At 35.7% G+C, this 15,286-nt stretch overlaps 1 protein-coding gene across 4 annotated transcripts in view; it reads right to left on the minus strand.

Moving 5' to 3' along the window:
• Positions 1 to 1,112: 1,112 nt before the first annotated feature.
• ATXN10 (ataxin 10) overlaps positions 1,113 to 15,286 on the minus strand; it is a 176,173-nt gene continuing 161,999 nt past the window's right edge. For 2 of the 4 annotated variants that reach the window (XR_006281710.1, XM_038406018.2), the window contains one exon: positions 8,856 to 8,991. Coding sequence is in view for 1 of the 4 variants with exons in the window: in XM_038405980.2 (XP_038261908.1) it covers positions 8,801 to 8,991 (191 nt within the window). In the remaining 3 variants the exon portion in view is untranslated. Of the gene's footprint in view, positions 4,096 to 5,705; positions 8,992 to 15,286 lie in introns of those variants that run through there. The other 2 variants (XM_038406008.2, XM_038405980.2) reach the window with 2 other exon arrangements.

Genomic DNA, 15,286 nt, shown 5'->3' on the forward strand with positions numbered 1-15,286 from the left:
GAATCACTTCTGTAAAATCAGGATGGTAAATACCTTACAGGATAATCAGATTCAAAACATAGAGAATCCCTCTAGGCAAAACCTTAAGTTACAAAAAGACACAAAAACAGGAATATACATTCCCTCCAGCACAGCTTATTTTACAAGCCATTAAACAAAAGAAAATCTAACGCATTTTCGAGCTAGATTACTTATTAACTTTACAGGATTTGTAAGGCTGCATTCCTGATCTGTTCCCGGCAAAAGCATCTCACATACAGCCCAAACCCTTTGTTTCCCCCCTCTAGATTTGAAAGAATCTTGTCCCCTCATTGGCCATTTTGGGTCAGCTGCCAGTGGGGTTACTTTAACTTCTTAACCCTTTTCAGGTGAAAAGATTTTGCCTCTGGTCAGGAGGGATTTTATAGCACTGTATACAGAAGCTGTCAGAGGGAAAGCCACTGGTCAATCAGTGAAAAGGAATGTTACGCTATTGTCTATGCTCTGGAAAAGCTATGCCCTTAAATTTGGAGACAGCATTTCCACCTGAAAACTGACCATGCTGTGCTACAGTGGCTTCATACCGCCACGGGAAATAAAGAACTTATTTGGTGGAGTTTAGCTCTCCAAGATTTTGATTTCAACGTATAACACAACTCAGGAGCTTCTAACAAAGTGGCTGATGCACTCTCCCGTGAAAGTTTCCCAGAATCAACTGGTTAAAATCATCCTTGAGATGTGGAAAATATTGTTAGTCTTTATATACTTGGTAGTATATTTAGAGGTGCATGTGTCTTATTAACTCCGTTTTCTCTTAGAGCTCCAGGAAGAAATCACAGCCAGCATTTCACCCTATCTGTGATTTGGGGGGGGGAGGGGAGGGGTCATAAATATAAAGGGAAGGGTAAACACCTTTAAAATCTCTCCTGGCCAGAGGAAAAACCCTTTCACCTGTAAAGGGTTAAGAAGCTAAGATAACCTCGCTGGCACCTGACCACAATGACCAATGAGGAGACAAGATACTTTCAAAGCTGGAAGGGGGCGGGGGGACAAAGGGTTCTCTCTGTGTGATGCTGTATACAGAAAGGTGGTTACCTTTCCCTTTATATTTTTGACAAGACCCCCATCATTTTGTATGTCTAGTTGGGATTATGTTTTCCAATGTGCACTACTTTGCATTTATCAACATTTTATCTGAATTTTATCTGCCATTTTGTTGCCCATCATCCAGTTTTGTGAGATTGTGAGACACAGTGGCCTTTGAACTTAACTATATTGAGTAGTTTTGTATCATCTGCAAACTTTACCAGTTCACTGTTCACCCTTTTTTCTAGATCATTTATGAATATGTTGGACAGCACTGGTCCCAATACAAATCCCTGGGGGACACCACTATTTACCCCTCTCCATTCTGAAAACATACTTGAATCTCTTCTGCACTCTTAAATGAATACCATCTGGTCCTAGTGACTTAGTACTGTTTAATTTATCAGTTTGTTCCAAAAACCTCCTCTACAGACACCTGAATCTGGGACAGTTTCCATTTGTCAACTAAAAAGAATGGCTCAGGTGTGGGAATTTCCCTCACATCCTCTGCAGTAAACACCAATGCAAATAATTCATTTAGCCTCTCTGCAACGGCCTTGTCTTCCTTGAGTGGTCCTTTAGCACTTGGATCGGCCAGAAGCCCCACTGATTGTTTGGCAGGCTTCTGTTGTACCTTAAAACGTTTTTTGCTGTTAGTTTTTGAATCTTTGGCTAGTGGCTCTTCAAAATCTTTTTTAGCCTCCCTAATTACAGTTTTACAATTGACTTGTCAAAGTTTACACTCCTTTCTATTTTCCTCAGTAGAATTTGACTTCCAATTTTAATGGCCTCTAACCACTTCTTTTACTTTGTTGTTTAGCATGGTGGCACTTTTTTGATTCTCTTACTAAGTTTTTTAATTTGGGGTAGATAGGAGGAGGTATCATCCCTATTTAACGGATAGGGAAACTGAGGTCCGGAGAGGAGGAATGATTTTCCCAGGGTCACATAGCAATTCAGTGGCCCAGCTGGAAGTAGACCCTATGTTTTCTGACTCTTGGTTCAGTGCCCTAAGCCACTGGTACATGATGATGTGTTTTGGTCCAACCCACCACCTGACTCACTACATACATCAAAGAACTGAAAATAGCAGTGCAATGCAATGCAGACTTAAATCAGATTTTACAATACTATAATTATATACATCATGAAAGAGCTGTAGCCATTCCATAGATAATGTTGAAAATTGAGTTTCCTCATCCCATCTATTACCCTTACTTGGCATCACCCCAAACAGAACATTGGTTCCTAATTAAATTTGCAAAAAATGTGTGGAAAGGCCATAAATTACTGGAGGCGGATCCTTGCTTATAGTTCAATCAGGAAAGCAACGATCATGTAAGTGCTTCAGTCATAATGTAATTCTTGTATGAAAGAAGATTTGTCTGTTCTGCAATTTCTGCACAAGTTAACTGTACAACCCATTCCGTCAGAGGTAAAGGACACACACTACAATGTATGCTGTGATGCCTGATGCTAAGTTGATTTCATGTAAAATTTGTTTCACAATTGTATAATAAATTTCAAAAAATAAATAGAAATGACTTAAAACTATCAAATACAATATTTCTATATTAATAGAACTAAAAGATTCCATGTAGTATATTTTAAGTAAGTTAGTTTCAGCTCTCAAATGTCAATTTTTTTTATTGGCAGGGTTTAAAGAAAAAGGGAGTGACGGCAATATGTTTATAACTCTAACAGATTTACTTGAAAATTCTCTGTATTCAAAAGAGCAAGGGCTGTAAATAGAGGATAAACATTATTTATACATCAAAATCTTTTTAATTTCCTGTAGTAAGTATCTTTGTGTGTTATATCTATGTATCATTAGCAGGAGATTTCTGCTAAAATTATCGGCTAATTAACAATACTGATATTTAGTTTGCCATCTTTAAGTTTCACAGTTGATACTACCATTGAGAATGGGACAATTTATACTACTCAGAGTATGTTTCAGGCTATCTGCAGAAACAATGACAGCACTGGATTATGCAGCCATACGCCCAAAGTTTTCTTCACAACGATGATGGCAAGAAACTATTACTGTAAAATAAATTTTAGCCTTTAGAGTATCCATTTAATGATACATTCAATTAAAATAATATTAACTGGAAATATTAGTCAGTAAACATTGTGGCAGATAGAATTGTTTCTCATAGCCAATAAATCAAAAGCAACACATTAAAGCTTTGATCCTGCACAGGGGTACCTCTGTGTCCGAAGGGAGCCATCTGGTCTTCAATGAGGCTCAGCATGGGTACAGGAGTCAGCTTGTATGGTTTTAAGTGCAGGCTTAAATCTATGACTTAGATTTTGCTGTAGCCCTGACGTCAATTTTCAAACACCAGAAGTCAAGAATTTATTTGCTAGTGGGAAGCCACACACATACAAAAAAAGTGTGATTGAACAAGAAGTTTTTTAAAGAACCAATTTTACAGCAACTGTAACTTAACACATTACTTGTAAATTCTCAGAAAATCCATTCCCTGCTTAAAGATTACATGCACTAAATTTTAGAAGGATACACTATATACATACCAACAGGGAGGTTTAATTCCTTATTGAAGTATACAGCACAGCCTTAACTACAGAGCTGCCATGCTGCATCGTAACATATGTATGTGTTTCAGTAAAGTTTTTTATGTGCTTCAGGATTTATTTGGATGAAAGACATGATGCAAATGTGAAGGAATTTTAACAGTCTCGTGAGTTCAACTTTCAAGAAAAAGTAAGTTTGGTCATCAAATTTACATAACTTTATAATTGACCTAAAGAAAATAAATGTGTTTTCCAAGTTATATATGCCTCAAACTAGGATACTAGGTTACAGACTCCTGAAAATCTATAGTAGCAGATGGGGAAGTGTTTCCTTGCTTTTCACATGGCAGTTCAGAGAACTACAAAAAGTCAATTATGTTCAAAATCATGTTTTAGAAGAAACCTGCTCTGTGACAATGCAATTGTCTTAGTCTATGTAGTAGATACCATCTAGACAGGAAGCCTTTGGACAGCAGTTTCTCCAGGTGCCTGTAAAGAGAGTAATTAAAAATCACTTAACACAGTTCCATTTACAAACAGGTTAAGAAAAGTTCTCTGCCCTAAGAGTTTACAACTTAAGATACACAAGACAGTACACAATACTTTGGAAGGGACAGTGAAGGAAGGATCAGAAGACAGACTGACAGAATTTTGCAACAACTTGGGTTTTAGGAGAAATACGAAATAAGGGCAGGTGCTTTGACAGATTGGCTCCCAGTCTGAGTCTCCCAGCCCAGCCTCCTCCTAAGTTCCTTGTCCTTTGTCTTCTTCCTTTACTGCCTCCCCACTCCAAAGTCCAGTTTTGTCCCTCCTGCATGAGAGTCAAATGACCGTCTCCTCCACACTACAGGAATACCAGCAGAGGGAGCATTGAAAACAAGGATGGACAGCCACCCTGCTGTTAGTTCCTGTGGCCTGGGTCCTACTGGCCTGCAGAAGCCAGTATAGCAGTAATTGGAAGAAGTGTCCTGTTCTGCCCCTGTAGCTCTTTGTGGGAGCATGTCCAATCCAGATGGACTCTAGAAAATGTAGCTGCTGAACTCTAACCAGCATGCGTGAACTGAGATTTTCCAAAGGGTTATATAACTTGGCCTTTCCCAAAAAATAAACAAACAAAAAACCCTCCATTTTATGACACTTCCAAAATAAAATAAAATAAAATAAAAATTCAGCATAAGGCAGACACCTTGATGGAAAATTTTACCCTGAATGGTTAAAGTTTGGAAAGTTATAAACAATGGAAAACAGGGTCTGATAATGGGAAGTGTCAGGTAACCTTAGATATAGCCATCCCTACCATATCCTGCTGTAATTACTCTCTTGTAATTAATTATAGGGGAGCTGGCCGCAATGGCCTACAGATCTTTCATATGTGATTAAGAATGATTCTACTTTTGTGTCTGCATTAAAAGATACTATTTGTATTCTTACTGAACTGTAGTCATATACTGTGAAACTGCTGACGGATACTGGGAAAGCCCAAATAAAAATATGAAATCACTTTATTTTAAGTCTTATAAAGAATTACAAATTTCTTATTCTTAAAAGCAGTGGACATTATCAGAACCTTGGACAGCAGTGTGGGGACTCTGCAAATTACGGTTTTTGCCTCAGATACCATGGACACTTGTACCCCATGAGAATCTCAATCTCAAATATACAATTGTTACTTTAATAATTGGAGCTTTCTAATGCAAACATGAGGTGTAGCTATAATGAATAATTACTGAAGCTTTGAAAAAAGATAATTTGTTTATTCAGAATGCCATTTACAATTAAGAAACAGGGAAAATATATACTGTTTAGTTCTTCTCTACAGCCTTATAATGACAGGTTTTATATGTATTCATGTATTTTGAGATGTCAAACTACAATGACAATATATTGTAAGAGGTTATCAAACTAAGTCACCATAAAAACAAAACACTATACAGAAGAGGGACTTCAAGTCTTTAAAACAATTTTTGTCACAAATGAACCTAAATTCAGTTTTAATTGCTTTATCAGATCAGTGAGCTTAATTTATTTGGAGGTCAAACAAATACATCAAGAAAAAAAATGACAAACGATTGAATAAATGTTGTGGCCATTACATTAAATATCTGAAATTTTTTTTTAATACTCATGAGGTACATATTATATAGAACACATCAACATTATTAGATGATCCAGGATACAATTCAGAAATAAATTGGAAAACATTCAAATCTACTTCTCTCAAGTTGCAAAAAACCCTGTTAAAATCCATCCACTCATTACTATGAAAATCCCACTTTATTTTTAATAAATAGGCCTTGTTTGAAAGTTCTTGAAAGCAATAAGATGGTCACAAGACTTGATTTGACTGCTTTGCCTCTCTACAAACTCAATAAGGCTTGCTTTTTTTAAATGACTGATTCGTATGCTGTATTAATCCTCTAGCATAGAAAACAAATCTCTTGGAGGCTGGAACTCCATTGGAGGAGGACAGGGAAGCTGTTGTGTTCCGAGAATTAATCCATCCAGAAAAATCAAAAGCCAGCCACTCACAATACAGTAATCAGCATGTTTTATACTATGAAAGCCCTACATTTCTCATTTAAAAAAACACAACTATTACGCCATTATGTAATGCCACAAAAAACCCTTTTATTTATTTGTGTTTGTTATTATTTGGCTTATACTTATGGGTTTGTGTATATTCCATTGGTGGGCATACAAACCATTGAGTTAAGAAAAGTGTCTATTCCAAACTGGTTAAAAGGAAAAGGGAACTCCCACTGCTTATTCTACAACCAAAGATTTATCTGGATTTGCTTGTGGACAAGATTTTAACTCTTTATAACCCAGAATAGAAAGAAATCCTTTGCATTTTTGTTTGCACAGAAAGCTCACTTTATTCATCCTTTGCATTTTTGTTCATCTTACATTTTTATCACTGCATTATATTATCTAATGTAAATTCTGTAAATATGTTAACAAATCTGAAAATCTTCTGATATTTTAAAATTTTAAGTTTAAACACTTCCATTTTATTTTTTAAGTGCTAGTGCCTTTGACAAATCCTTCATTAAAGTTCTTTAAGATTAAAAAAACCTAAAGATTAAATCCATTTACTTTTACAGAAAAACACTACTACATTTATTACATGTATTTTATTTTGAGCAAAAGAACCTAAAAATTGAAAGAGTTTTTCTTTAACTGCTTGATAGAACTGAGTTGCCATACTTCAGTGCTATGAACGATAATACATACAGCTGATCTTAAATGATTTAACTACTAGGTAAGCTGCAGCCTAAACATGATGTGTAAATTTTATGGGAGTTATCAAGGAACTGACAGTGTAGACTCCACAAAGAACACAAAAAGTATTCCCTGTGCCATTAAACTAGAGATGGTACTGAATCCTATATAGCCTTTATAAACTGGAATGCAACAGATGAAGCAATTAAAAACTTCTTCCAGTGTGCCGTCATACACTTTTCTGCCACATCATTTAAAAATCCCAAATAAGATATTTATTTTGTTGTTTTTCTTTAGGCAACACATTTGGTCTTTTGAAATCAAAGAGAACCTTTTCTCCCTTTAGTGTTTATATTAGAAAGGAGACGTTTTAAAACTACAGAAGTGATAGTCCTACCTTGGTGCATGTGATCATCTTTGTGTTTTTAGACACTTTACTACATAAAATGGCTGAAGAACTAAAAGTGGCTGCAGCTCATAGCCCCCAGCCTAAAGCCAAACATTGCCTAAAATGAGTGCACTACTGCTGGACAATAATATCATCCAGTCAGCTCTATGGCCATGTCAAGTGAGCACTATAAATGCCTAGATCATGTGTTTAAATGGAAGGATTTAAGCTTCCCCCAATAATTCAGGATGCAGATAAGCATACATATAAATGTCTTAGAGTTTAAAAAACTACATTCATTTTCCCTTTGAATATGGTTGTTTAAACTCTAATACATTTATAGTGACAAAAGTTTATTATTCCAAATAAAGTGATGAGTGAAGTGATAGTTGAACATGAGCAATTTAATTTAATCAGACTCTTTTGCGAGACAGAACAGAATTCATTCATAGCAGTAGTATATATAGAGTTAAAAAAAATTACCATCAGGTAATAACTTTTGTTCTGCTTTATGCATCAAGAGCCATGTGCCTTAATTTCTAAAGCAACAGTTCAGAACAAGAAGAGTTAATAATGCAGTTTTTCTTCCACCCATCTCATTCATGCCACATTCCACAGTGGCTGGGTCCAACAACAATATAGGAGGGTACCTAAAATGAAGAGGCAGGGCCTTCCATTCTTCAGCCTCTTTTGAATTAATTAACTGGAAATGAGTTTTGTCAATGTTTTGGAAAGGCGGAGGGGTGAAAAGAAACTCCTAGAATTAATCACAGTGAGAAACTACCTCTTCAGCCGTCTGCCAGAATTCAGAAAACCCATGAGAAGTGCAAAATAAAAGGAGAGTGGGTTGAGTTACCATCCAAAGGAACAAATAAAATTCAAATAAACATCCAAGTCTCTAAAATACAGACATGCCCCAGAGCAGAGGAATGCAGCATCTGTTGCTACAACAGCTTCAACTTTGTTTTCAACATACTAAGCATAAAGACTAAAAGTAACAAGGTAGAAAAGATAACTTATGAATAATTTAAATACACAGAAAGCAGCATTGTGTGTGTTTAATTCAGAAAGTATTTATATACATCCAATCTCTCACTGTCATTATATTATATAAATACAAATATTTAAACATTCTGATATTTTTTTAAGTAACAACATTTACTAAATTAGCTAGTTAGAACTGATTCAGCACTGCTGCTTTTAACACATCACAGAAGTGATACCTCATAGTGATTTTTTAATCATTATTATCTTCAGGTATAACAAATGAGATAAATAACCACTAATCAGTTTCCTGGCTTCATGAATCTTTTCCACTAGCAAAACAAAGAATTAATGAAATTACCACCAATCCCCCGTTTTGAAAAGGTTTTTGCATTTGTGGTGTTCATGTATCACAGTGGTGAATGACCATTATTGTTTTACAATTTCTCTGGAAAAGGTCATAATACTTCCAGCAGGTTGGAACTTAAACTGGAAAAAAAAAAAGAAAAAGAAATCTAACAGGGCCTTCATATTGTATTATTTGGGAAATATCCCTCTTTTTACTTGGTGACAATCCTCAAAAAGTTTACATGTGGCTGCTCATAAAGCTGGGTTCTTTCGAACAGATTTCAATATTAGCTTCTCATCTCGTCTCTCAATCTCCAAACCCATGTTCTTGAGGATGGAATTGTCTGCCAGTCCCTGCTGTTCCATCTGCGCAATAACCTCTTGGTTTCTTTCGTTTTGCTCAGTGAGATTTCGGATGGCATACACGGCCCACTGATTCACAACTATAGAAGAGAATTAAGGAATTTCTCATTTTACAGACAAAACAGAATGCTCATTTTAATTGTGGAATGAAACCCCCGCGCCCCATGATTTCTAAAATGCAAGTTAGTAGAGAAAGATTCTTCAAAATTATGATCCTGACCCTGCGAACACTTGTACACGAGTAACGTAGCTCACAAGGTCTCACAGACTTCAGTCAAGCCAACCAAAGTTTTATCCTGAATTTTAAAAAAAATGAACTGACCTATATATATATATATATATATATATATATATATATATATATATATATAAATAAATAAAAGGGGACACTTGGATCACCCCTTCTTCCCTTGACACATTCTGTAAAAACAATTTTTAAAAAGCCAAATCTAATTGAAAATCATGGGAACATTTCTAACACAAAGCTAAAAAAAATCCCACTGCAGTTTTTGCAGAATTGTGCACTCAAGAATCTAAAAATGAAATTAACTATAAACAAGAAACAGTGAAGCTGATTGGCTATTTTCATTTACAGATCGAGAAAACTTTCAAAAAAGGAAACACATAAATAAAGAGTCAATTACACTTGTATTAAAATGGTTCACGTAAATGATAAATGCTGGTGTTAGTAACATAGGAGACTTGTTTTTAAGAAACACAATGTTTTAGATGAAGTTACACAAGTTCAGTTCCTAGTGCTTCGGTCTATATCATAAAACCCACTGACAGAGGACCACTAGGTAGTTCCTGCAGAGATGCTAATGTTTGAACAGGCACAAGTAACAACTCATTTGATTCTTAAGTGAGTCCCTTCCAGCTAGGATTGAGACATGTCAGAGGAATTCAATTCCCAGCAATATCAATCTGGCATTTTCCAAGAGAACTAAAATATTCATTTTTATGAAATGTCAGATGTTAGTCCCAATTCTGTAGTTGAAAAGCTATATTATGGTATCTTTTCCAAGACACCCACATGGGAGACAAACAATTCTGAATAATTTCATACAAGTTTCATATGTAGCAAGATGTGCCTGTACTGCACCACTTATTTGCAACATATACCTTCACATGCAATAGAAGGATGCACATAATTTACTCATCTCTTTGATGTCTTTTGGGCTGGACCATGTCTATGTACAGAGACATAACTGTTTCTATTGGCATTTGCCTGTGGCAGTAGGAGAAGAGCTATCTGGCCTCAGGAGGGTAGGAACCCCAGCCAAAAACATAAGATGAAAGGAAATCCAATTATTAATTATTTCTGTTGTGACAGAACCTACAGCAGAGATACTCAGACCTCAGTGGTTCAGGAGCCAAATTAGCGATCACTCAAAAGAGCCACAGTAGTGTGAATTCATTGTTTCATTTACTATATTTTATGAGAGAACACTATATAATAATTTATATAATATATATTATTCTCATAGCAAAATGACTGACCAAGTATCATTATATCAACCACAATAACACAGTAAAAGCATCCTGATTTTTTAATAACTTAGACTGGTCAATAATTAAATCACAGTGTGTTTTAATATCATGTCCTGCAAAGAGCCACTTGTGGCTTCTGAGCCTCAGTCTGAGTATCACTGACCTAGAGTATCCAGCCCCAGTATGCTAGGCACTGTACAAACATGCATTTTCTTATAATTCTCATTGTTTCCTCTGTTCTTTGTGCCCAATTGGTGTGTCTTGCCTTATTCTTACATAGTAAGCTATTCTGGACAGGCACTGAGTTTCTAATCTAAAGTAAGGGGTTATGAGTAATTCATGATGTCAGAGGGTTTCCAGTAACAAGTGATGACTCTGGACTCACTAGATGGTGCCCAGCACAATGGGGCCCACTACTGGTTGGTCTTTAGGCACTACCATAACAAACATGATTAACAATAATAATAGCATGCGCTCTTCTCCCTACCTGGGTACCCAGCTAGATAGGGCAGACTAAAGAGGCAGCTAGACTGAAGTCACATAAATCAAAGGATTCTAGACAAACACACTTATCAGGTGGTAGCTCATTTGTCACATATGATTGACTGTGTATAGCATCCCTAAAATTGGAGTAGGAGAAATCTCCAGCAAGGGCATAGAATTATACATCTTTTGGCAAGCGGCAATGATTGATACCCATATTTTAATTAGTGTTGCATCAATAAAACTGCCCTTTACCTTTCAACAGTGTATTTATTATTATTATTACTACATTAATGCATTGTGAGAACAGAGACTGAAAAGTTCAACAAATGCCAGTTTAGGGCCTTTCCCTAAAAGAGTCAGAAGAAGATTTTTACCACCACCTTCCTCTTTCATTTTCGAGTTTCTGGCCAGTGGATGGATTTGTATGGGGCCAGAAAGGGATTGGGAAATCAAGACTGGGGGTGAAGAATGGGGGCCGGCAGGTGAAGAACCATAAAGGAGAACAAAGGTCTTGAAATGGGAATTCAATAATGAAGAATATCCATTGTTCCTCTCTTGTGAGCATGTCATTATTGCAGTGAAATGAATGTACAAACAATGATGGTTATATAAAAGATACATTAACTGGTCATCTCTCACTGTGAATTACCAAATTTTGCAGTTAGATGAGTATATAAAAGAAGTTTACCAAATATCAAGGAAACGAAACCAAATGTGAAGGAGAATCTCAGTCATCAGCACTAATGACAAGAGTGGACAAAATCGATTGGTGAAGCATGCAAATTAATGAATGCTGTGGATGAGGGGAAGAATCAGGATCACAGTACAGCAGTACTTCCCTTGCTCTATTTCAGGGCATTATCGAGGGCCAGAAGGAGAACCAGAGGGTAACATGATGATCCTCCAGTGGACAGTGTGAAGCAGGACATCACTCACATTGTCTCTGTCAATGGCATAGCAGCAGAATTTCACCCACTGTGTTCCATCGGAGATATGGCTCTGAATACATCATTCACAGGGAGCAGATCCGTTGAGAAAGGTGGTGAATTTTTTAAGTAGTAATGTTTCTGACCCAAACTCTAGTTTGTTTTGTTTTAAAATATGAGATTTACTGTATTTTTAAACAATTAAAATTTTTATTAATCTTTGCATTGCCATTACAGGACATGAAGATGGTAATAAGATTAATTCCTTATCAGACTTCCTGAAAATGAGTGCTAACTCTAGAGCAAATGATCTATTCCTATTGCCCCCATGTCAAATTAATTCATGACAATAATTATTAGTACATACTCACTAAAAATTATCCGATGAAACCCATCATCACACAATTTGCCATTAGCGACCACTGTACTTAAAGCTGCAAAACGATTTCAATAATATTTTCATGTGCTCATAACTTTCTCCTTTCCATACACAGGTTTTCCATTGTACAATTCAGAGTCATGAATATGGATAACTCTCCTTGTTAGCATGCTGAGAAAGAGACCCCTGGATGGCTGTGTGCAAACCTAGACAGACTTACATGTCAGCAGAGATTAAAGCAAGTCCTCAGCTAATATGCACATTACCCTCTTGTTCCTCTCCAAAGATAGAGAGAAAATTAAACATTCTAAAGTCTCTAATCCTTCCAACACTTTAAGCACTTTATTGTATACTCAGCTTCAGAAAGAGAGCTTCTGAGGTTTCCATAGTTACTACAAATAAGAGCATGAGCCTGTTTGTTGTGAAATGACAAAAGAAAAAATGAAGCAAGCATGGTAGATCTGATTTGGCAGGGTTGTCTAGACTTTTCAACAGTACATTTTGAAGTGTCAAATTAATGAATGTTAGGCGAGGAACTGAAGATTACAGTATCTTTATCACACTGGTGTTTCCATATAAAGAAGGGAGAAATGGAAAGAGTAAATCCTTGTTCCTTTTGTGAGAATTTCACTTCTTAGCAAATAAAAATATACAAGGTATAATCAAGATATATCTAGTTTGCACATATTTATATAACTTCTCTGAACTGAAGCTATTTAATGCACAGACCCCAATATTTATTTTGATTTATACAAATGCTTTAGACTTCCTCAATATAGCCAATACATTCATCTTAAATACAGTAGTTTAAATAGCTGTTTAAGATAACCCACTGCAAATCACCCTTGAATAATTTGCCAACCCACAATTCCAACTATCTGGGAAAAAAGATGAGCTTGCACTGAGCCATGAGATTTGTGCTATCTTGAATTAATATGATAAATGATGTGGGTAAAATCTTGACCCTATTGAATTCAAGGGAATTTTTGCCATTGACTCAGGAGGGGGACAAAATTTTACCTTGTGTTTTTATTTTACCCCCTAAACACTTCTGCTAAGGTATATTGTTAAATTCTTGTTGTTAGTAGCAGTGTGGCATGGAAACACAAATGCATTATGAAAGCAATCACCACCTTTCTGATGAATTATTTCAATGTGTTTGGAGTAAAAGATCAGCAACATTATTGAAGAGAGCAGTTTACTTCTCGCTCTCTAACAACTTATGGGCAAGTCCATTCCTTCCCACAAGACATACTTACGAACTGTTTTGTAAAACACTTTGAGCAATATGAATGAAGAGTGTTATATAGTAACTAGGTATTATTATATACATCACTTGTCTCTGAATACGTAAATAATTTGTGATTAATATCTTTATCGAAAGTATGTAAGTGGATCTTGTGGGTCAGAGTTAAGATGGGTTCCAAAATGTACATAGTGAATTTTAACAGGTTAATATTGTCATTAGCTAACGTACAGAACTGAATAATGATAAGAATAATGAATAAGAAGTAATAAAATATTTATATAAACTCAAGTCCTTTTCATACTTTTTAATTCTTAGACTTTTCAAACTATAATGTTTTTATTACAGAGTTTGAGTCGCTTAGGTTAAAATATTTTGTACGGCAGTTTTCTAATTATTTATTTACTTATTTTTAAGGAATAAGGAGCCTTCAAAGTAAAAATATGGATGGCATTAAAATGACATATTGAGTACATAAAGTTTTCTTCATTGACAAATTCCTAGCATGCTATAGAAAACTGTCCTCAGCAAACAGTATAACAGACTCTCTAGGTATTCAAGGATGGAGGAGGAGGGGCAAGGGGGAATTCTACCTTTGTACACTTAGGGTGAAATCCTAACAAGATTCCCACTGACTTCAGTGTACCCAGGATTTTACCTCTAGGCTTTATGCTTTGCAGCAGAAATGTGGCAGAGTTCCTGCACTTTCCAGAAGAGAGAAGTCCTTGATTACTCTCTCAATGCATTGTAATAATTCAGTCACCACTGTCATAGCAGGAATATTCTTTGCACCATATTTTCCAAATAAAATGTAGATACAATCAATAAATGATAAATTTAACCCAAAACTGTACTGAAGACTTTTTTTTCATATAATGGTTATTGATAGAGTTTTACTTTACATCTCCTTTTGCCTAATGAGCAAAAGATGATGTCATCTTTTGTATATTAATTCCATTATATCACTGAAATTGGAAGCAGCTATACAATTTAAGTAGTATGAACTGCACAGTACAAACAGACACAGAAATGCCTAATCAGGAAACTACATAAAACATTTAAAGATTTATAATCTAAAATGTTTTATATTCCCTTCATGACTTAACACAGTGGTTCTCAAGCAGGGGTACATGTACCCTGTATCCCTTGGGGAACACAGAGGTCTTTACAGGCGGTACATCAACTCATCTAGATATTTGCCTACTTTTACAAAAGGCTACATAAAAAGAACTGGCAAAGTCAATAAAGCCTTGAAAATTTCATACAATGACTTGTTTTATATTGCTCTATAGTCTATAAGCTGAAATGTAAGTACAATGTTTATGTTCAAATTGATTTATTTTATAATTATATGGTAAAAATGAGAAAGGAAACAACTGTTCAGTAATAGTGTGCAGTGACACTTTTGTATTTTTATGTCCGATTTTGTAAGCAAGTAGTTTTTAAATGAGGTGAAACTTGGGGGTACTCAAGACAAAATCAGACTCCTTGAAGGGGTACAGTAGTCCAGAACGGTCAAGAGCCACTGACTTAAAAAGTGCCAAGAAAATCAAAATATAAAGAACAAAAAATATAAGCAGTTCAACTTCTTAAAGAACTTGTTTGAAACAGATCTATATGGCTAGAAACTAGAAAAGTTTAAGTACAGTACTTGCTAACAGTTTCTGCCAAGTTGCAGCTCATAATCCAAGTCTCTAGGTGTTCTATGTCCAAGAATAAAATACAAAATGCCACATTAAGAGACTCGCTTCCGTTTACAGAAGTGATTGGACCACAAATAAAACACTTTTCCCCATAAGCCTTCCAGTCCTTTCAAGCATTTTGTATCACAGTCACTTGAAAGATAG

This window comes from Dermochelys coriacea, chromosome 1 (genome assembly GCF_009764565.3).
Source record: "Dermochelys coriacea isolate rDerCor1 chromosome 1, rDerCor1.pri.v4, whole genome shotgun sequence".
NCBI classification, from domain to species: domain Eukaryota; kingdom Metazoa; phylum Chordata; order Testudines; family Dermochelyidae; genus Dermochelys; species Dermochelys coriacea.